This window comes from Antechinus flavipes, chromosome 4 (genome assembly GCF_016432865.1).
Source record: "Antechinus flavipes isolate AdamAnt ecotype Samford, QLD, Australia chromosome 4, AdamAnt_v2, whole genome shotgun sequence".
Lineage (NCBI taxonomy): Eukaryota > Metazoa > Chordata > Mammalia > Dasyuromorphia > Dasyuridae > Antechinus > Antechinus flavipes.
The window spans coordinates 130,225,138-130,246,876 of record NC_067401.1 but is presented as its reverse complement, the minus strand read 5'-3'; the positions used below and the strand labels follow the sequence as shown (position 1 = coordinate 130,246,876).

General features: G+C 38.2%; 1 protein-coding gene across 1 annotated transcript; it reads left to right on the top strand.

The window, feature by feature from the left end:
- The first annotated feature begins 11,268 nt into the window (after positions 1-11,268).
- Positions 11,269-13,378, top strand: ARL4D (ADP ribosylation factor like GTPase 4D). The gene is made up of 2 exons (XM_051992044.1): positions 11,269-11,400; positions 12,031-13,378. Exon 2 carries the CDS (start codon positions 12,140-12,142, stop codon positions 12,749-12,751), a length of 612 nt encoding a protein of 203 aa, XP_051848004.1. The 5' UTR covers positions 11,269-11,400; positions 12,031-12,139; the 3' UTR covers positions 12,752-13,378.
- The last annotated feature ends 8,361 nt before the right edge of the window (positions 13,379-21,739 follow it).

Genomic DNA, 21,739 nt, shown 5'->3' with positions numbered 1-21,739 from the left:
CCTAGAATGATTTCAACACTAGTCTGAGCAGGGGAGGGTTCTAGTGCATTCCAGTTTTAGTTTCCTTTCAAAAAGGTAATTATCAAACTGAAGCTTTCTATTATAATGCTACACCATGCTTATTCCTATATTCCTTCCTGATTTCTTGCCCCCTTATCTCAGCTCAGAACCCTATTCTGAGAGACAAAATGCTCATTCTCATGATCACAGTCTCCCAAATTCCATTGCAACCTATGGAATTTAACCCCTTTTAAAGCATTTCTCAGTGTCCTAGAGAAGCTTACACTTCAATTATAATATTTAAATTATTCTCCTCGTTTTGTTAACTTTATATTAGATCATATAATTTTCCCCAAGTTACTCTCAATTCTTCATATTTATCATTTTCAGTGGTATAATAATATTCCATTACATCCATATACCATAATTTGTTCAGTCATTCCTCAGTTAATGAGTACCAATTTTCCTATTAATTCTTTGTTACTACAAAAAAAAATGCTTCTCGCAATATTTTTGTACATATAAAACCTTTCCCTCTATTTTCTTTTTATATTCCTGAGATATTCCTAGCATTTATACCTCTGGGTCAAAGTATAATTCCAAATTTAGTATTAATTGTTCTCCAGAATGATTGGACCAATTCATAACTTCAGCAGTGCAAACCAAACTCCTGACTCTTATCAACTTCTATATCCTTGTCTGAGATGAAACCTCAGAACTCCTTAAATTTGCATTTATCTCATTATTAGTGACTTGGAGCATTCTTTCTTATAATTTTGAATAGATGGCATTTCTTTTTTTGAGAATACTATTTGACCATTTATCTTCAGTCTTACTGCACACTGGATCTGTAATTTGCAGGTATCATTTGTGATTTACATCATTTCCACTTATATCACTTAGCCTTCCTCAGAGCAAGTTTAGCCTTTTTTTGTCCACAAGCCTGATCCCTTTCTTACTTCTCTATCAATGGCATCACTATTCTCTTGATTTCAAAACCTTCCATCTAATCATTTACCAACTCCTATTGATTCTCCTGTGATGGGCTCTATTTGTACTAGGTGCACACTTTTCAGAGCTGCCAAATATATACTTATCCACAACCTACCTTGGCTCTCTGTTTTTTGCAAGCCTCTTAAAAATCTACTAGATCCCATTGATAACAGACTAATTGATTTATTAACCACAAAGTCATATAATGTATAATTTGGCCACTGGGTGGTGGCTAATTTAGCCATTGGCCAAAATGGGGATCTCAGTTCCATTAAACAACAGATCCCTTTCTATCCCACCCACACATAGTTATGCAGGTTTAATCTGTCTCATTATCTAATTTTAAAAATATTTTTATCACTTTATTTCAATGTAATTGGTTTCCTTTGTAATCCTATTCATGTTGTTTTATGCATTTTAAAACATTATTTTGAGAAAGGGCTCACAGACTTCATCAGACTGTCAAAAGAAATTCATGATATAAAAAAGGTTCAGCAACAAGATTATATGATAATAAATTCTGATGGATGTGGCTCTTTTCAACAGTGAGTGATTCAGGCCAATTCCAATAGACTTGTGATGGAGAGAGTCATCTGCACCCAGAGAGAGGGCTGTGGGGACTTAATATGGATCACAACATAGTATTTTAACTTTTTTGTTGTTGTTTGCTTGCATTTTGTTGTCTTATTCATTTTTCCCCCTTTTTGATCTGATTTTTCTTGTGCAGTATGATAAATGTGGAAATATGTATAAAAGAATTTTGTTTAATATATATTGGATTATTCGCTGTCTAGGGAAGGGAGGTAGGGAAAGGGAGAGAGAAAAATTTGGAACACCAGGTTTTCAAGGTTGAATGTTGAAAACTGATTCAGAACCCCCTAATCTATGTGAAAGTAAAATTTTAATGTTGTTCCAGATTTTGAGAATTATAGAAACTATTATATGGTTTGTGTCTCCCCAATACACATACACATACACACACACTGGCTACTCCATTGAGTAAGAGTGTGGGAAATTCCTTTCAGCTTAAACAATCAATACTCTGCATTTCATGCCAGCTCACAATCCCCACTCTGTCCTCATACATTTTTATCTTACTAGGAAAATGAGCAAGATGCTTGTTTAAAAGCTACTTTGTGGATATAGTTAGCCCCATTATCTGTCATTCTTCTGACCAAATTGGAGAAGCTGAAGAATACTTCCTGCATTCCAGGAGTGGTTAAAGAGTAAATAACCTATACAAGATACTTGTTGGAGATTTGTGAGCTCCTAGGTTTATTTTGTTTTGTTTTTTAGGCAGGGGGGTTGTGACATGTCCATGGTTTTCACTTAATACATACTTGTTGAATGTGATTGGGTTATTAACATTGTCTGTTGCTTGATTTAATTTGACTAGAGTTGTTTTCAAGGCAAATGATTTATTCCAGTTCCCATTTCATCAGGAAGCCCTTCCACTAAGAGGCTACCTGTTTGAGCCAGAAGTTATGAAAATAATGCTACTTTAACTTTGGCTTGAAGAGTTGATCCAGACAGCAGGGGGCATCATCAGCTAGCATTCAACTTAGAGATGGAAAGCAGAAGAGCAGCCTCAGGATACTCATTATCACCATTATTTTTCAATATTATATTAGAAATGTTAATAATAAAAGCAATAAAAGAAGAAAAAGAAATTGAAGGAATTAGATGATAGGGTGATACACTTATAAATCCTGTAGCTTCACTAAAAATTAGTTGAAACAATAATTTTAGCAAAATAGCAGGGCATAAGAGAAGCCCACATAAATCATCAGTATTTCTATATGTTACCAACAAAGCCTGGCAAGAAATGGTTATATCAATTACATTAAATTAAAAAGTAGTTGTACAAATAAGATCAAAGTTACCAAGATTTGGAAGGAAAGCAGAAAATTGGGAAAAAGTATTGTATTTGCCTCATATTTCATATAGAGAGAAAATTAAATTTATAATGAGTCATTCCCCAATTGCTATGAACAAGTAGTTTTTGAAAGAATAAATCAACATTATATTATAATCATATGAAAATTTATTCTAAATCATTATTGTTTAGATAAATGCAAATTAAAACAATTTTGAGATATTATCTCATATCTACCGGATTGGCTAAAATGAAAGACATGACAATTAATAAATTCTGGAGAGGACATGGGAAAATTGGGACAGTAATACACTGTTGATGAAACTGTGAACTGATACAACCATTTTGGAGAGCAATTTGGAGTTATTTCCAAAGAGATATAAAACAACATATGACTTTGGACCTAGCAGTATCATTGTTAGTTTTGTTTTGCAGGGTGATCAGGGAAAAAGGAAAAGAATCTATTTGTATTTAAAGCAGCTCTTTCTGTGGCAGCAAAGAATTGGAATAAATTAGAAAAGCAGAACCGAGAAAACATTGTATACAGCAACAGTAATATTGTTCAAAGAGTAACTAAATAACTAAGGTATTCTGAGTAATATTCAAATCAGCTAAAATGAAGGAAAATGTTAGCCACCTCTAGAGAAAGAACTGATATATGGAAATATGTATTATATGGTTCCACAGATAGTTCTATATTACATGTTGGCTTTCTTTAATGAGAGATTGGGAGGGAGGGAAACAAATTAGAACACAAAATATAATAAAAATAAAAATAAAAAAAGGGAAAATGTTCCATGATTCTTTGGCTATAGTGTCAAAACAGATGGTCACGTTTCTTCTTTAATGCCATTTGCACTGATTAAATTGGATCAGTTTCTGACATTGAGTCATTTTATGGGAAGCTAGTTGCCAACCTAGTCTACATACACATCTGTTCTTATGACCATTGTAGTCTGACAATATCACTTGCCTGTTTAAGGAGTTACACTAACTCCCTGTTGACTCTGGGATCAAATAAACTCCTCGACTTGGCATTTAAAGTCTTGTATAACTTGGCTACAATCTAGCTGCTCAGTTTTTATTTTGTTTCTGTTTTCTCTGCCAAGGAGAATAACTTTGGCAGTGGAAATTATGCACAAAAATGACTAAAAGGGAGTTGATAACCAAGTTAGGTAAGGAAATAGCAAGAAAGCACTGTTGCCCTTGATGAATTCAAGTATAAATGGTCCAGATGAACTATATATCCTCAGATATTGAAGAAGTAGCAAGTGTAATTGCTGAGCCACTATCAGTAATATCAGGAAGATCTTGGGAAACTGAAAGCTTGGAGGTAAAAAAAAAAATCTTGATTTTCAGAGAGAAGAGAACAGGAATGAAAACTATGGAGTTGGTTTTGATTCCTGGAAAAATTCTAGGGGAGATCATTAAAAGTATGGTCAGTATTCATCTAGAAAAGGAAACAATGGTCATGAAGAGTCAACATGACTTTATTAATAACAGATTATGCTAGATTAACCTCATTTCCTTTTTTTCTTTTTTTTGGATGGGATTACTAAATTAGCAAATGATAGCATTACTTTGGATATAATTTACCTTGAATGGATTTTAATCAGCCTTTTGATAACTTATCTCCTATTATGCTGCCAGGAAAGATAGAGAGATGTGGATTAGACACTATTATAGTTAGAAGGAGACAGAACTGGCTGACAATTCAAAGAACCATTTGAATGGTGGCAAGAAGTCACCAGGGGAAGTCCCCTAGGATCTGTGCTTGTGTCGCTGGCTATCTACTGGAAGTGTTGGGATAGGGTTCAGTATCCAGTTGAGAAAAGAAAAAGAGAATAGGGCAATGAATGGGGATGAAAGATGGAGCACAAGAAAGGGAATTGGAATCCCATTTGTGGGTGCCTTCCATGTGTCCAGGAATGGGATCTAGGGTTGCCTGAGGAGAGATAAGTGGGGCCTTGCTAGGCTACTAGTACCTCATTTTCTTTTAGGGAATATTAAAAAAATAATATTATGTTTATAAGGAACAAAGTCAAATTTACTAAAAAAATAAGATTCATAAATAGTCTATGGATATGAACAGGTGGTTTTGGAAATAAGAAATCAAAGTTATATATAGTCATATGAAAAAATCTTCTAAATCCTAATCACAAGAGAAGTGCAAATTAAAACAACTTTAAGCTACCATCTCACATTGTCCATCAGATTGTCTAACCCAATAGAAAAGGAAACTTACGAATACTAGAAGGGGTTTGAGAAAATAGGGAGACTAATACATTGTTGGTAGAGTTGTGAACTGGTCCAACCATTCTAGAGGGCAATTTGGAACTATGCCCAATAGGTTATAAAACTTTGATCAACAACATCATGTTTAGGCCTGTTTCAAGGAAAAGGATATATAGATACAGAATTATTTGTAGTAGCTCTTTTGTGGTGATAAAAATTAGGAAACTAAGAAGTGCTCATCATTTGAAGAATTGAGAAGAGAAACAGTTTGTGATATATGACTCTGATGAAATACTATTGTGCTATAAGAAATGACAAGTAGGATGTTTTCAGAAAAACCTGGGGAGACAAATAAATGAAATGCTAAGAATCAGGAGATCATTATCACAGCAATATTGTGAAGATGATCTACTGTAATAGACTTGGCTGCTCTGATCAATACAGTGATCCAAGACAATTTTGAAGGACTCATAATGAACAATGCTATTTACCTGCAGAGAGAAAACTGATGAATTCCAAGTGCAGAATGAAGTATAATTTTTTTTACTTATTTTTCTTGCTTTTTTGTGACATTGCTAATATGGAAATGTGGTTTGCATTATTTCAGACATATAATTGATATCATTGCTTGCCTTCTCAATGGATGGGTGGGTGGGTAGAGTGAGGGAAAGAATTTGAGACTAAAAATTAAAAAAAAAAGAAATAATAATTAAGTATCCTGGTCTAAAATACTTATTCTCATCTGAATGGAAAATTATATCAGTACTTTAAATCAAATTCCAAGAAGGCAATGTACTGTTCTGAAATCAGTTTTTAAAGAAAGGCTTAATCAGATTTTGAGGAGGGAATATCTTGATTCCCTGAATTTAAGATGAGAATAGTGCCAAAGTTAAAAAATTTTAAAAAGTATTTTGATGCATTTTTCTATAAGAAGTTATTCCTCATTGTCCTTAATGCTGGTGCCTTTCTTCTGTGATTACCTTCAATTTATTCTGTTAATATCTTGTACAGAACTGTTTGCATATTGTCTCTCCCATTCAATTAAAACTTTCTTTGTTTGACTTTTCTATTCTGGATTACTTAGTATAGAGTTTAGCACATAGTAAGTGCTTAATAAATGCTAACTGACCACTCTGCTTTCTCCAGGGATGCACTGACATTGCTATTGCTTTTGTTTTATTTAAGCAAATCAAAATCCCTAAAACTGAGCTTTCTAACTCTTCCTTATTATGGAATTTTGTCTTTTGTTTCATGTTTAGTATAAAAATGTAGGTGGGCATGACTTGGGTCAGGGAAACTTTTCAATAAGTAGGGGTTTTCTTTATGGGTCTGATGGGGGGAACCCTGAAATTGTCCTGACTTTGGGGAGCAGAACTCTCCTTGAACTCTTGAGAAACTCTCCTCTAGGAGAATCCTCCCTCAGGGAATCAAGATAAAGTGGTTTCATTCTGTTATCTTGGTGGGACTAGCTGGACCCTCTATTGAGTTGAGTCTAGGACCGCTCCTACTTAGCCCAAACTTAAGTGGTCTCATTTAACTGGAGATCTGGACCTGATGTCTCTATTGAGCTGAAAATTGGTTCAGGACCACTTCCAGTAAGTGATCTCATTCAACTGAAAATCTAGGCCTGAGATAGTGACAACATTGAAGGAATCTCATTCAATTAAACCTCAGTTTTAGATTCCTTATAAAAACATGAAATTTTAAACATAATTTGCAGAGGCCTAAAAGCAGAAATCATGCCATGCCAAGGGACTTCTGGCATAGCTGTCTGCCAGGACCCCTGCCCACTGTGAAAACATTTTCTTCTCAGTGTTAACCTTTCTTTATCTCTCTGCCAGGATTTCTCTGTTAGGATTTTTATCTCTCTGTCAGGACCTTGTCACTGAAGAAGTCAGTCTCCTAGCAAAAGCTGACTTCTCAGTGCCAATAAAACTTCCCTTTTTGCCAGTCAAACTTTTTGGGTTTGAATTCTTTCACATTGGATCTGCATTGACCAAAGACCAAACTATGAAGATTGGATGTGGATTGAAGCATAATTTTTTTTTTTTTGCTTTTTGTTGGTTTGGGTTTTTTCTTTCTCATATCCCCAGCCCTTTTGGTCTGATTTTTCTTGCACAATATCAGAAACATGTTTAAAAGAATTGCATATATTTAACCTCTATCAGAATGTTTATTGTCTTGGGAAGGGGGAGGTGAGAGAGAGAAGAGAAAATTTGGAACACAAAGTTTTACAAAAATGAATGTTGAAAACTATCTTTGCATGTATTTGGAAAATAAAACACTGTTGAATAAATAAGTAAAGATGCACCAGACTGAAAAAAAATTTCCCATAACTTAAAAAAAAGTCATAAAAAAGTCTATCAGGTGATCAATTCTGATGGATGTGACTCTTTCCAATAATGAGATGATTGAGGCCAGTTCCACTGATATTTTGATGATGAGAGCCATCTACACCAGAGAAAAGACTGTGGAAACTTGAGTGTGGATCACAACATAGTATTTTCACTCTTTTTGTTGTTGTTTGCTTGCATTTTGTTTTCTTTTAAATTTTTTTCTCCTTTTTGTTCTGATTTTTCTTTGTGTAGCAAGATTATTGTATAAATATCTTATGGGTCAGAACTCTGAACTTGAAAAAAAAGGATTCCCAGAGACCCCAAGAAAGCCTCAACAGAGAACATTACATTTTAGAAAGAACATTACATAAATATGTAAAAATATATTGGACTTAACATACATTGTAACATGTTTAATATATTTTGGGTTATTTGCCATCTAGGGAAGGAGTTGGGAGGAAGGAGGGGAAAATTTGGAACACAAGGATTTGTAAGGATTAATGTTGAAAAATTATCCATGCATATGTTTTGAAAATAAAAAGCTTTAATAAAAAAAATCCCAAATAGGGCCACAAAAAGTTGGACATGAGTGAAAAATTATATAAAAACTTTATATCATTTCACATCATTAAAAATTAAGCAAGCATTGTGAAAATAAATCTATCAGGGACAATCTATAAATATCTAAGCATTCCTGTTGAGACAGACAGAGACCTGATGAGGTTAGGAAACCAAATGATTCAATTTCCCAGTCAGGGAACCAAATGATATGAAATATGAGAAAGAAAAAACCCAATCAACAAAAAGCAAAAAAAAAAAAACTATGCTTCAGTCCACATCCAATCTTCATAGTTCTATTTCTGGAGTCAGAAGGCATTTTCCATCACAAGTCTATTGAAATTGCCTTGAATCACTTCATTGTTGAGAAGAATGGAGTCTATCACAGTTGATTATCATATAATCTGGTTGTTATTGTGTACCATGTTTTCTTGGTTCTGCTCACTTCACTTAGTATCAGTTCATGTAAGTCTTTCCAGGCTTCTCTGAAATCTCTGATAGACTTTTGGTTAAAATTTAAAGCTGGTTCAGGTCCTCATCATATCTCTCCTGGTTAATTTCAATAGGCTTCTAATACGTCTTTCTGCCTTAAATCTCTTACTACTCCATTCCATGTTTTCCCCAATTACCAAAATAACTTTTTGAAAGTACAGATATGATCATATTCTCTCTTTACATCTATATTTCACTAGGATGAAATATAAATTCTTGTTTGGATATTGAAAGGTCTTTAGAACATGATCCCTTCATATCTTTCCAGCTCTGGTATTATGTTATCTATATGATTTGGGGCAAGCAATTTCCTCGAGGTTTCAATTACCTTTCTGAAAAATAAAAGGTTGAACTAAGTGGTTTTTCATCTTCTCTGAAGGTCTAAACCTATGATCCTGTGTACAAAAATGTTGAAATGAGAAGAGACAAACCATGTTATTTTCTTTCTTTTTTAATGTTTATTTTTAATATATGTTGTTTTATGAATTATGTTGGGAGAGAAAAATCAGAGTAAAAGGGAAAAACCTTGGGAGAGATTTTAAAAAAACAGAAAAAAGAAGTGAACATAGCATGTGTTGATTTACATTCAGTCTCCTTAGTCCTTTCTCTGGTTGCAGATGACATTTTCTGTCCAAAGTCTATTGGGATTGCTTTGGATCACTAACCTACTAAGAAGAATCAAGCCTTTCATAGCTGACCATCACATATTCTTGCTGTTACTGGGTTCAATGTATTCTTGCTTCTGCTTGTTTCATAGCTTTTTATTTTCAAAATATATGCAGATAGTTTTCAACATTCACCTTTGTGAAACCTTGTGTTCCAAATTTTTCTTCCTCTTCTTCCCATCCTCTCTCTAGACAGCAAGTAATCCAGTATAATTAAATATGCACAATTCTTTTAAACATATTTTCACTGAGAAGGGCCAGGAATCATTATATACTTCAACAACAATACTATATGATGATCAATTCTGATGGCTCTGGTCATCTTCAGCAATGAGATGAACCAAATCAGTTCCAATGGAGCAGTAATGAACTGAACCAGCTACGCCCAGTGAAAGAACTCTGGGAGATGACTAAGAACCATTACATTGAATTCCCAATCCCTATATTTTTGCCTGCCTGCATTTTGGATTTCCTTCACATGTTAATTGTACAATATTTCAGAGTCCAATTCTTTTTGTACAGCAAAATAACAGTCTGGTCATGTATACTTATTGTGTATCTAATTTATACTTTAATGTATTTAACATCTACTGGTCATCCTGCCATCTAGGGAAGGGGGTGGGGGAAGGAGGGGAGAAACTGGAACAAAAGGTTTGGTAATTGTCAATGCTGTTAAATTACCCATACATATAACTCGTAAATAAAAAGCTATTAAAAATTTTAAAAAATAAACATATTTTCACATTTATCATGTTGCACAAGAAATATCAGATAAAAATGAGCAAGAAAAAAAGCAAAGCAAACAACAACAAACGATGAAACTACTGTTGTGATTCAAATTTCAGTCCCCATGGTCCTCTTTCTGCATGCAGATAGTTCTCTCCATCACAAGTCTAATGAAATTGGCTTGAATCATCTTATTGTGGAATAGAGCCAAGTCCATCAGAATTGATCATCACATAATCTTGTTGCTGTGTTCAATGTTCTCTTGGTTCTGCTTACTTCACTCAGCATCAGTTCATTTAAGTCTCTCCAGGCCTTTCTGAAATCATGCTGCTGATTGTTCCTTACAGGGCTGCTACAAACGTTTTTGTACATGTGGGTCCCTTTCCCTCTTTTATGATCTCTTTGGGATATAAGCCCAGTAGAGACAATACTGGATCAAATGGTATACACAGTTTGATAGCCCTTTGGGCATAGTTCCAAATTGCTCTCCAGAATGGTTCACAAGTCCACCAAAAATGTATTAATGTCCCAATTTTCCCACATCCTCTCCAACATTCATTAGTATCTTTTCCTGTTATTTTAGCCAATCTGAGAGATGTGAGATGGTACCTCACAGCTGTCTTAATTTTGTGGTACATCAGAGGTACTTTAATTTGCACTTCTCTTATCAAAAAGTGATTTAGAGCCTTTTTTCAAATGACTAACAATGGCTTTAATTTCTTCATCTGAAAATTGTCTGTTCATATTTTTTGACCATTTATCAACTGGAGAATAGCTTGTTATTTTCTTATGATGTTTTTTTTTTTCAAGTCTTCACTGTAATACACACGATTTATCGTGAAACATAATACTTTTGATACACAGAAAGTGGAATCCTGTCATTTAAATATGCTGATGTTACAGCGAGGAGGTAAGGTTAGACATAAGAAGGAACTTCCCGACTTGGAATGCAATGGAAATGACAGTCTGAGGTCACTGGAAATAGTGACAGAATGAGGAGTGTCTTTCTCTGAAGAGGTCTAGAAGGATAAGGGGAGATACACTGTCCTTGTGGCAGAATTTTTCTAGCCTCTAAGACACCCTCTCCCTTCCTGGGTTGACATTTCTGCCAAAAGGTATATCCCTCTTATGGCGCTCCTTGATCCTCTATTTTAGTTTTCAGCATTAACATCTGGAGGAGAAAAAAGGAAATAAAAAAGGAAAATAGGAGGTGTGGGGGAGGATAGGAGGTAGGTGATGGGAGTCTTGGCTGTAATTCCTCATTTCTCTTCCTTTCACAGGCCCAAGCAGCGGGAGAATCCCTGGGCTATCCAGATGCTGACAACTGGGACGCCTCCGGATCGCTGATTGGCTGTTGTCCCGATGACGTCATGTTGCGGGTTTTTAAGGCTTGGGACTCGGAAGCCCTTCGCGGCAGAGCTGAACAGCAGCGCAGACCGATAGTCCAAGTGGGCCCGGGCCCTGAACGGGACCCGGACCCAGACTGCGAAGAGCGCTTCCTCGTAGTAGCGGAAGAAAGGTATGGAGGGGTTGTCATGCTGTTCCGAGCTACCGGCTTTGGGGGAATTCGGGGCGTCGGCGCGGGGCTAAGGGACTGGAGAATCAGCGCTAGCAGGAGGGTGGGATGGATGACTGGAGGAACGCCGGTAAGATTTACGAGAGAATAAGACTGCTCCAAAACCTTGGCACCCCCGGGTTGGGGAGGGGGATCCTCCTAGTCCTGGGAGTATCCCCTGGTTAGGAGTAGGGAGAAGGCTTCTGGAGGCTGCTCCACGTACGTGCTTAGCGAGGAGGGTCCTAGGGACCCTTCCCCCGGCATCTCTTCTCTCCTCTCCTGCGAATTCACACGTCACTCGGTTCTAGTCCCTGTTTTTATTGAAGTTTTTCAGTGCTGGGTGATAGCGGGGTCCTCTTCGCTCAGCCTTTCTCCATCTCCTCCCCCAGTGGAGCATTCTAAATAGAGCAAACTAAAATTTGCAGAGGAGAAAGAATAAGCTTTTTTTTTTTTGGATTGAAGAATGCGGCTGCGGGGAATTTACTGGGAGAGGGGGAGGGAAGGGAAGGGAAGACAGGTAAGGTGTCTGTGTCTGTCGGCCTACGTGCTATCTTGCAGCCCCAGTCACCTCCCTTGTGTTTTTCCCCTTTCCAGATAATCCAGCTCCGACCTCGTAATCTTGCTAAGAAACTTCCTCTCCATCCCTGCCCTTTGTCAGTGAGAACCAAGATACAAGCTGCCTAAGGGGGTGACCGGCATAACCATGGGAAACCACCTCACAGAGATGGCCCCGAACGCCTCTGTATTCCTGCCCCACTTTCAGGCCTTGCACGTGGTGGTCATCGGACTGGACTCGGCAGGAAAGACCTCCCTACTGTACCGCCTCAAATTCAAGGAGTTTGTTCAGAGCGTACCCACTAAGGGCTTCAATACAGAGAAGATCCGGGTGCCTGTGGGAGGGTCTCGGACTATCACCTTTCAGGTGTGGGATGTAGGAGGGCAGGAAAAATTGCGGCCACTGTGGCGTTCCTACACTCGGCGAACGGATGGGATGGTGTTTGTAGTGGACTCTACAGAGACGGAGCGGTTGGAGGAGGCTAAAATAGAACTGCACCGGATCAGCCGGGCCTCGGACAACCAAGGCGTGCCGGTGTTGGTTCTGGCCAACAAGCAGGACCAGCCCGGGGCTTTGAGCGCCGCAGAGGTGGAGAAGCGGCTGGCCCTCAAAGAGTTGGCCACCGCCACCCTCACCTACGTCCAGGGCTGCAGTGCTGTGGATGGACTGGGGCTGCAGCCCGGGCTAGAGAGACTTTATGAGATGATTCTTAAACGAAAGAAGGTGTCCTGGGCTGGAACTGGGAGGAAAAGATGGTGAAGTCGGGGACCAATGATAAGCCCATTTATTCTGGGACACTGGAGACCTGTGTGCCCCCTCTGCTCTTCTCACTCATGAAGGACCAGGAGCTGCCAGCCTCCAAGAAAAACGGGAACATTGGAAACGAACTTTCTATGTACTTCGTTTTTGAATGCCTTCTGGGGGGGTTGGGATTTTATAATACAACCTTCCCCACTTAATCTCCCATTATGTGAAGTGAAGGCTGATGGAGCTGTAGACTCGCTCAGAATTCAATTGTGACTCTACCTCATCCCTACTTCTACCTTTTTCCTTCTAGGTTTGAAAAAAATCAGGATGATTTTGTGTGGAAAGGGGTGAAGTTTGAAGAATGAACACAAAGTTGAACTTAAACCCCCCTCCTGAATTTTTAAATTTTTAGTCTCTATTTTAGACCCTAAGGGTTTATTTTCTAAGAACTTCAGTTCACAATAAATAGTCTCTATTTTTTTTATGTGTGTGAAATTCTCAAAGGAAACTTCTTTTACCCTATCCCCAATTCCTCTAGAAAAAAAAGCCATGTCTGTTCTGTATTATTAATAACAGTACTTTTTTTTTAGGATTTTGTCTGTATTAAGTTATTAAAATAGTGAAACTATGGTCTTGGTAGACTGGTGTCTCCCTTCTATAGTGGAGTCTTCTTTCTACACCTTATTCTCCTTCTCCCAAATACTTACTTCTCTTCCTCCTTTGGCTGTTGTCATAGCTGGCAGTGGATTTATTCAGGGACCCATAGTAAATTAGTAACTCGGAATTTTATTAGCTGGAGCTGACACATGTCACTGACCCTTCCCCTTTCTGACAACTCTTACAAGATTCATTTGGGAGGCAGAATGACATTCCTTCAGGGACTTTCCCTCCCTGCATACCCAGAGAGACAAATCAATCGAACAGGTTGGCAATGGAATGAGGAGCTCTCTCTCTTCTCCCCCCTCCCCCAAACCTCCTAATCCTGTGGATTTTAGATTTTGGGCAGCTGCAGCTGGAAGTAGGGAAGTTAGAGCTGACTGGGGCCAGCCTGCCTTCAGTGACTAATCTCTGAATCTCTCTAGCCCTGGGAACTGCTGCTTTTCCCATGTGAAGGGCAGAACCAGATTTAGACCTCTGTGCCTGTGCCTGTCAGGAGTGGAGTGTGCCAGCTGCTTCACCCTTTCCCCTGCTCCTCACTCAAAGTGAGAGAATCTTTTCTTGGTTTTGCTGCTGCTTAGAGGAAGATTCTCAACTCACCCTCACCCTCCAGTGAAAGAGAACTGTCAAGGGTAGATAGAATTTTTAAAAAAATAATTAAGGGATGGCATCTGTATCTGAAAATCTCTCCTGAAAGCACACACCTCAATGACCATTCCTGTTACTTGGTTCTTGGAGTTTGACAGCCATCTGTGTCAGATATAGCTCAATAATTAGATTAAGTTAATCTTTTTGGTGAGAGGTAAAAGATAAGGATGTCAACAATTAACCTAATTCCTGTACCATCCCCCTTCCTTCTTTTCCTCTCCTTCAACCCAGCATAAACATGTAATCCTCAGGGACAAACTGATTAAAGAGAGAAACTCTGAGGGGATAGGCAGCAGGGAAGGATAGGGTGTGAGTTAAAAATCTGACTCTTGAGGAGTCCCAAGTCAGAGGACGGGCAGGAATTAGCTTTTTTTTCCCCTTGCTCTTTGGGGACAATTGAGATTTGACCCCTGGCACTCTGCAGCTGGCAGGGGGAGGGATACTGAACCGAATAATTGCGTCAGTGCTGGTGCCTGCTGGAGCTGCTGGGCAGGTTCTTGGAATGGAACACCTTCCCCTTTCCCCCTCTTCCTCCTCTCCCTCCCCCACGTACACTTGCACACCTGTGACATTCCCTGGGCATGAGTTGGAGAGATCCAGGGCACAGAGTTCACACCTGCCTGCCTCAGAACATTTGTAGTTATATCTCAGGCTGTGGATGATCTGATCAAAGATCTCATGCACTTGACCTTCAAACTTTTCAGTTTTTTTTCTCCCCTCTTGCCTAACTAGAGAGTCATCTTATGTAACAACAAAATGAAGGGGTGAGGGGAAGAGAGAGAAACAAGAAAGGGAGTTCAGCAAAACTAACCAAAATATATCGACTTAGGCGTTACTCTCTACCCACATTCCTCCCCATTTGTGCAAAGAAAGAGGAAAGGAACATTTTCTCATCTCATCTTCTAGTACCAACCTTGGCCATCAAAATTATTTACTGTTCAGTTTTGTTTTATTATTTACATTTCCATTATTGTGTGTGGTATATTGTTTTCCTTATCTTGTATTTTACTTTACATCATTTAAGTCTTTCTATGGTTCTTTGTATTCCTCATCTAGTCATTATTCCTTGTGGCTCAGACATAGTTCATCATATTCATGTGCTACACTTTGTTTAGCCATTAGTCAATTGATGAGCATCTCTCGACTAGTTTCTGAGCTAAAAAAAATCCTTCCCAGTCCAAGTCTATTTGGGTTAGCAAAAGTGTGAATGTTGGAAAATCCCTGTTATTCAAGCTGGAGAGGGGGAGTCATAGACATATGTGTAGTAGAAAGTCACATTTTTTTTTGGACACAGAGTACCTGATAATCATTTTGCCCTAATTCATATAATTCAAGGCTGCAGAAGGCATCTCAGAATCTTCTGTTTTTTGGGGGGTGGGGAGAGCCTAGAGACCATCTTCCTGAATGCAAATCTGATCTCAGACACTTACTAGCTGTATGATCTTCATCAAGTCACTTAACCAGGTTTGCCTCAGTTTCCTCATCTGTAAAATGAACTGGAGAAGGAAATGACAAACTATGTCTCTGCCAAGAAAATCTTCAAATGGGATCACAAAGCATCAGACACCACTGAAATGAATAAACAACACCTGTGTCTAAAGTTAAATAAAGATGTCCTCCAATCCTCCCTTATATCTTGAGCTTCCCCTAGTGATGCTTATAAGATCATAGCTTTAAAGTTGGAGGAGCTTTAAAATCAAATAATCCACACCCTGCATGTTACAGGCAAGGAAACTGAGAACTGGAGAGGTGAAAAAACTTCTCTAAGGTAATAAGTGTCACCAAAGCCAGATTTGAACCCAGATTCCAAATACAAGAATCTTTCTTTCCTTCCAAGCTGCCCCCCACAATCTGAAGTCATAGTAAGAATCTGGATTAAGGTTGAGACCAAGTGGAGAAGCATAATGAAGTGGAAAACCCAGTGATGTAGAAATCCAAAAGATTTGGTTTCTAGTCCTGATTCCTGTAATCTGATTTTTGTTTGGTTTTGTAATTTTCTGGAGGATTGTACTCTAAAGGTGCTTTTACTTCTGTTATGCTGTGATTCCAGATGTGGAGAAGAGAGATTTTCTCCATTGTAATGTGTTGTTAGTATGGAGGTATTAAACAGTCCACAGGCTTGCATGTCTATAACATTTTCAAGGGCTGCTCTAAGCAGGGAAGGGGAAGGGGACTGGCATTTCCATAGTAGTGTTAGGCACTTCACTAAACACCTTAAGAGTCTTTTATCTCATTTTTTCCTCACAACTCTTTCAAGTATGTAGAGTTGTTACCCTCATTCTTACAAATGAGGAAATTGAGGAAAACCAATATGAGTCACCTAGCTAGTAAGTGAGGGGAGATTGAAGGAGAGGCTCTTGAGGTATGTTTGCAGTGATCTGGAAAGCCTGGGACAGATTGTCAGGTCTCTGAAGGTTGTTCATTCATCAGTGTCCCACTCTTCATAACCCAATGGACCATACTATCCATGGCTGCTTTTTTGATTTTTGGGCAGGGGTGCATGCTGGAGTGGTTTTGCCATTTCATTTTCAAGTGGATTAATGCAAACAGAGGTCACTGAGTCATCTGGCTTCCGTTGAGCACAGGTACTGTGTCATTTTTTTATCCTTCCACTAACACCCAGCACAATAGACAATTAATATAAATTTGTGGGCTTAATTTAGCATGGATATGGGTACTTTTAGGAGCTAGATCTTCTGCTTTGTTTCTACCACATTTTGCCCTGAGCAAATAGTATGTTATATGAAACTTAGCTAGCTACCTCCCTCTTCTTTCTGGTTTCACAATCTCAGACCTTAATTGAGGGCATCTATCAAGTCTCTTTTCCTTCCCTTGCCTTCTCAACCTCTGCAGAGAGTTTTGTAGGACAAAATCTTGCACAAGATCTATTTTCTTCCCAAGGAGAGAAAGAGCAAGAATGGTCTGAGTCCCTGGACACACTATGTGTGCATTTCTGGTTGCAGGGTTAATGACAAACTGGGATTAGGAAGTTTGATGTAGTGGAAAGACTGCCGGATTTGTAATAAGGAGAACAAGGATCAAATACCAGCTTTGGCACTTAACTTAAACATTTACAAGAACCCATTCACCTTGGCTAAAATCCCAATCATGATGGGCAGGTCAGTCTAGTTTTCTGAGTCTTTTCTCATCTGTCTAATGGAAATAATAAAATTTTGCACAATCTTTAACACATACACACACATTCAAATATCAGAATATCCAGGAATTTAAGTCCCTGCTGCTCCTGATTGCCTTGGGGAAGGAAAAATAATGCAGGTTTTCCCCTTAGGTTCAGGAGCCACGTGCCTTATACCTGCTTTAAGAGTCATAGAAACTTCATCAAGTGTAACTAACCCTCTCCACACCCAATTTCTGCCCTGAGACAGAGAAAAGATTATGTAGAATATATGAAACTGAGCATGCCCCTCACTGGGCAAGGGGTAGGAGGAGGGAGGGAACCTTGCATCTTTACATTCCTAACCCAGCCCTTGCTCTACACCTCCCTTGGAGGATTAAATTAAGGGCAAGTTTACCTCTTCCTTTTCTCTTCCTCCTCCTTTCTTTGTATCTTTTCCCTTGGGTTTTTCTCCAGAATATACACTTATCACTCTAGCTTGGGCAAGAGGGGCCCCGCCTAAATAAGGTCTCACATCTAGTGGATAGTTGTTTCTACAATTATCCCAGGCTCTGCCCTGCTGGATTCAATGAGAGCAGAATGGGATAACATTAACGATGATGATAAAAATAATGAAATTCAATTATTCTCCTCAAAGTTCAATCCATGGTTCACGAAGGAAGTGGGGGATTGGTAATAGTGCTGGACTGGAGGGATTGTAGAGTGCATTGGAGACTTTCTTCTCCTCGAGACTATTAACAGTACTGTGAAGACCAAGCAAGAACTTGGAACTCGGGGCTCTAGAGATCCCCTATTTCTATAATGTTTTTAAGATTTATAAAGTGCTTTACAAATATATCTCATTTGGTTTTCACTACAGTCTTTGGAGGTAGATGCTGTCTATTATTATCCCCATTTTACAGATGAAGAAATTGATGCTAAGAGGGATAAAGCAACTTTTCCAAATGTCATACAACTAGAAAGTGTCTGAGATTGGATCTGAACTTAGGACTTCCTGACTTTAGGTCCAGTGCTTTATTCACTGAGCTAAGAGATGAAATCATGGAGTGACCAATAACTAAAGAGAGAAAAATTGAAAGAACCTGAGGACACAAAGTCTAAATTTAATACAAACTCAAGAATACTACCTAAATCAATAATACAAAACATTTTTGATGTCTCAAACCATTTTGGATAGGAGAAAATTATATTTAGATTGGAATTTTTAAAAGGGTCTTTTTGAGTCTGATGAGATGGATCCAACTAGCAGAAAAACTCTCCTAAAAGAGAAAAAATGTTAGAAGCTGGTATTTGTTATAATCATCACGAACATTTTCCTACATAATTTCAGCATTTTCATATAGTAGTATATGTGGCTGACTGTCAAGAGTACAAGATGAAGGAATATCCAGGACAATATTCAGGTGTCAAACACCAGTGTATCCAAAGTGACTTGAAAGAACTACTAAAGATCTGTGGAAAAGATCTCAAAAGATGATAATCCTAAATAGCAGATTGCACAGTAGATAATCAGAATGTCATATCACCCAGTTAAAGGCAAGGGCAAAAATAAATGTGGAAAGGAAGTAAGGAAACAAATGTATCAGAAATTCTAGATCTAATCAAAATGTTAAGGTGACATGAGGAATCAGATCAATACAAACAAAATAAACAAATCAATGTCAATCTGAAAACATTATTATGGAGAACTGAGGGGCAAATATATTAGAGGAAAAAAGAGAGAACTTCTAAAGAAGGAGGATATGGAAGAAGCTCGAGAAATGGAGCTCAATAAGACAAAAATTGGCCTAAACAAGAAATAGAAAATTTGAGCACTATTAATTCGTTATAATTAATGATGGAACAGTAATATAAAGGGAGGTGATTGAAACTCTAGTTTCTCTGCAGAACTGGAAAGCAGTAGGGATGGGTAAGAGCCATAATTATTGCCTCAGATGCTTCATGATGTTGCATGAATTACTAACAATGCATTTTACTAGCTTTTTCTCAGTCACCCGCAGGATCCCATCTTTAAGATTTCCCTCTTTTATTATGATGAATTTGCCAAATGTCAACAAATATGAATATTTCTTTACAAAGAACAGATACACAGGATTGTGTAACAATATGAATATTTTTTAAAAATATGATTTAAAAATTAATTTGATAACCCAAATACTGCTTTGCTTATTTATGTGTGCTTGTAAGCTTCCTTCTGCTTTCTTCTGTGTATTTTAAAAATATATTCTATTTCTTTTTATTTATTCCTCCCTCTCCCTCTTTGTTTTCTCTTTCTCTTTTTCAATGTTTCTCTTTCTCTTCTTCCAGTACCTTTCTTCTTCTTTCCTGCCTTTCTCCTTCTTTATATCCTTTCTCCCTCCCTTCCTCCTTTCTGCCAGAATGCTGGGCTGTGGTCCAGAAGGGTAAAGACAAGGCAGATGGAAGGTTGAATGAAGTGGGGAGCGAGTAGACACGCTCTGCACAGACTGGGTAGCAGCAACTTAAACAGAATTCTCCAGGGAGTCACGACAGTACTTTGGGCAATACCACAGCGGCAGAGGCGGTTCCCAAAATAAATTCCTGGGCTCCACGCTCTGTAAAGTGGGAGGGAAGCGGGTGTTCCGATAGAGCATTGGCGTCAGGAATAGATCTCCTAGGATTCTGGGCAGAGATTGTGACCATAGTGGGGGATCATTGGGAGAAAGTTTGTAAAGTGTACCCTCAACTATAAAGTTTATATAAAAGGCAGTTCCTCCTCCACTTTTTGTACTTTTGATTTCCATTCCTTTAATCTCCTCTGTTGCATATATAAGCATTCCCCTCATTCCTCTCCAATCTCTCCCTATCTAATGGCTCATCCCTGTCTCATCCATCCTTTTATTTTTATTTTTTTCTTTTTCTAATAGCTTTTTATTTTTAAAAATACATGCAGTTTTCAACATCCAACTTGCAAAACTTTGTGTTCCATATTTTTCTCCCTGTTTTTTCCACCTTTCCCCTCCCCTAGACAGCAAATAATCCAATATAGGTTAAACACTTTCAATTCTTTTAAACATATTTCCACATTTATCACTCTGCACAAGAAAAATCAGATCAAAAGGATAAAAATGAGAAAAAAAACCCAAAACAAACAAGCAAGCAAACAACAACAACAAAGGTTAGGTTGTGATCCACATTCATTTCCCATAGTTCCCTTTCTGAAAGCAGATGGCTCTCTTTATCACAAGGCTATTGGAATTGGCCTGAATCACCTGATTGTGGAAAAGAGCCAAGTCCATCAAAGTAAATCATTACATAATCTTGTTGCCATGTGCAATGTTCTTTTGGTGATACTCACTTCACTTAACCTCAGTTCATGTAAGTCTCTCCAGGCCTCTGAAATCATCCTGCTGGTCATTTCTTACAGAACAATAATATTCCATAACATTCATATAGCATAACTTATTCAGCTATTCTCCACTCAATGGGCATCCATTCAGTTTCCAGTTTCTGGCCACTACAAACAGGGCTGCTACAAACATTTCTGCATATGTGGGTACCTTTCCGTCCTTTAAGATCTCTTTGGGATATAAGCCCAGCAGTAACACTGCTGTATCAAAGGGTATGCACAGTCTATAGCCCTTTGGGCATAGTTCTAAATTGCTCCCCTGAATGATTGGATCATTTTACAACTCCACCAACAATGCATTAGTGTCCCAGTTTTCCCGCATCCCCTCCAACATTTATCATTATCTTTTCCTGTGATCTTAGCCAATCTGAGAGGTTGTAGTGGTACCTTGGAGTTGTCTTAATTTATATTTCTCTGATCGATAGTGATTTAGAGCATTTTTTCATATGACTAGAAATTCATCTTTTAAACTTTTTAACCTTCCAAACTCCTCACTTGACCCCATCATTCTCTTTCTAACCAAATAAAATATTTTTTTTTTTCCTCCATCCACACTTTGGTCTAGTCAAGTCGGCCTTCCTGCTATTCCTCATACATAATATTGGCTCCCCTTATCTCTGTGTCTATGCCTTTGTATAGACTAGATTTAGCCATTTTTAGAAAGAAACATGTTCTCCCAAATATCTACAATAGCTTTTGCTGCCTCTCACCAGTTCAAAATGACTTTTGTATGTGGTCCAAGTAGGAGATTCCTGAGTCATCTTCCCTTGTCTTGTAGTTTGTAAGTCCCTGGGACAGGAAAACTTACTTGGGATTAAGTTGGTTCTCTTAACATTGGAATGCATCTTGAACTTGGCATTGTGACAAATTCTTTGGCAAAGTGAAATATGGAAAGGGTGAGCATGGAGGTTTGAGTTGCTTTCCTAGAAACTTCAGAATAGAAAACCCTATATCTCTGCTCTCAACTTTGGCCCAAGTTAGAGACTGGGGAGTAGATGGGTTGAGTTTTGAATTCTCCCTTGCTTTCTCTGTCAGGTCCTTTGAATTATCAAGTGAAAAACCGAAGGAACAATAACAGTGGATGCCTCCACTTTCTTTTTTCCTCTCCTTCTTTTAAACCTCTGCGGTCTGATTTCTAACCTCATCATCCTTCCACTGAAACTCCTTTCTCCAAATTACCAATGATCTCTTA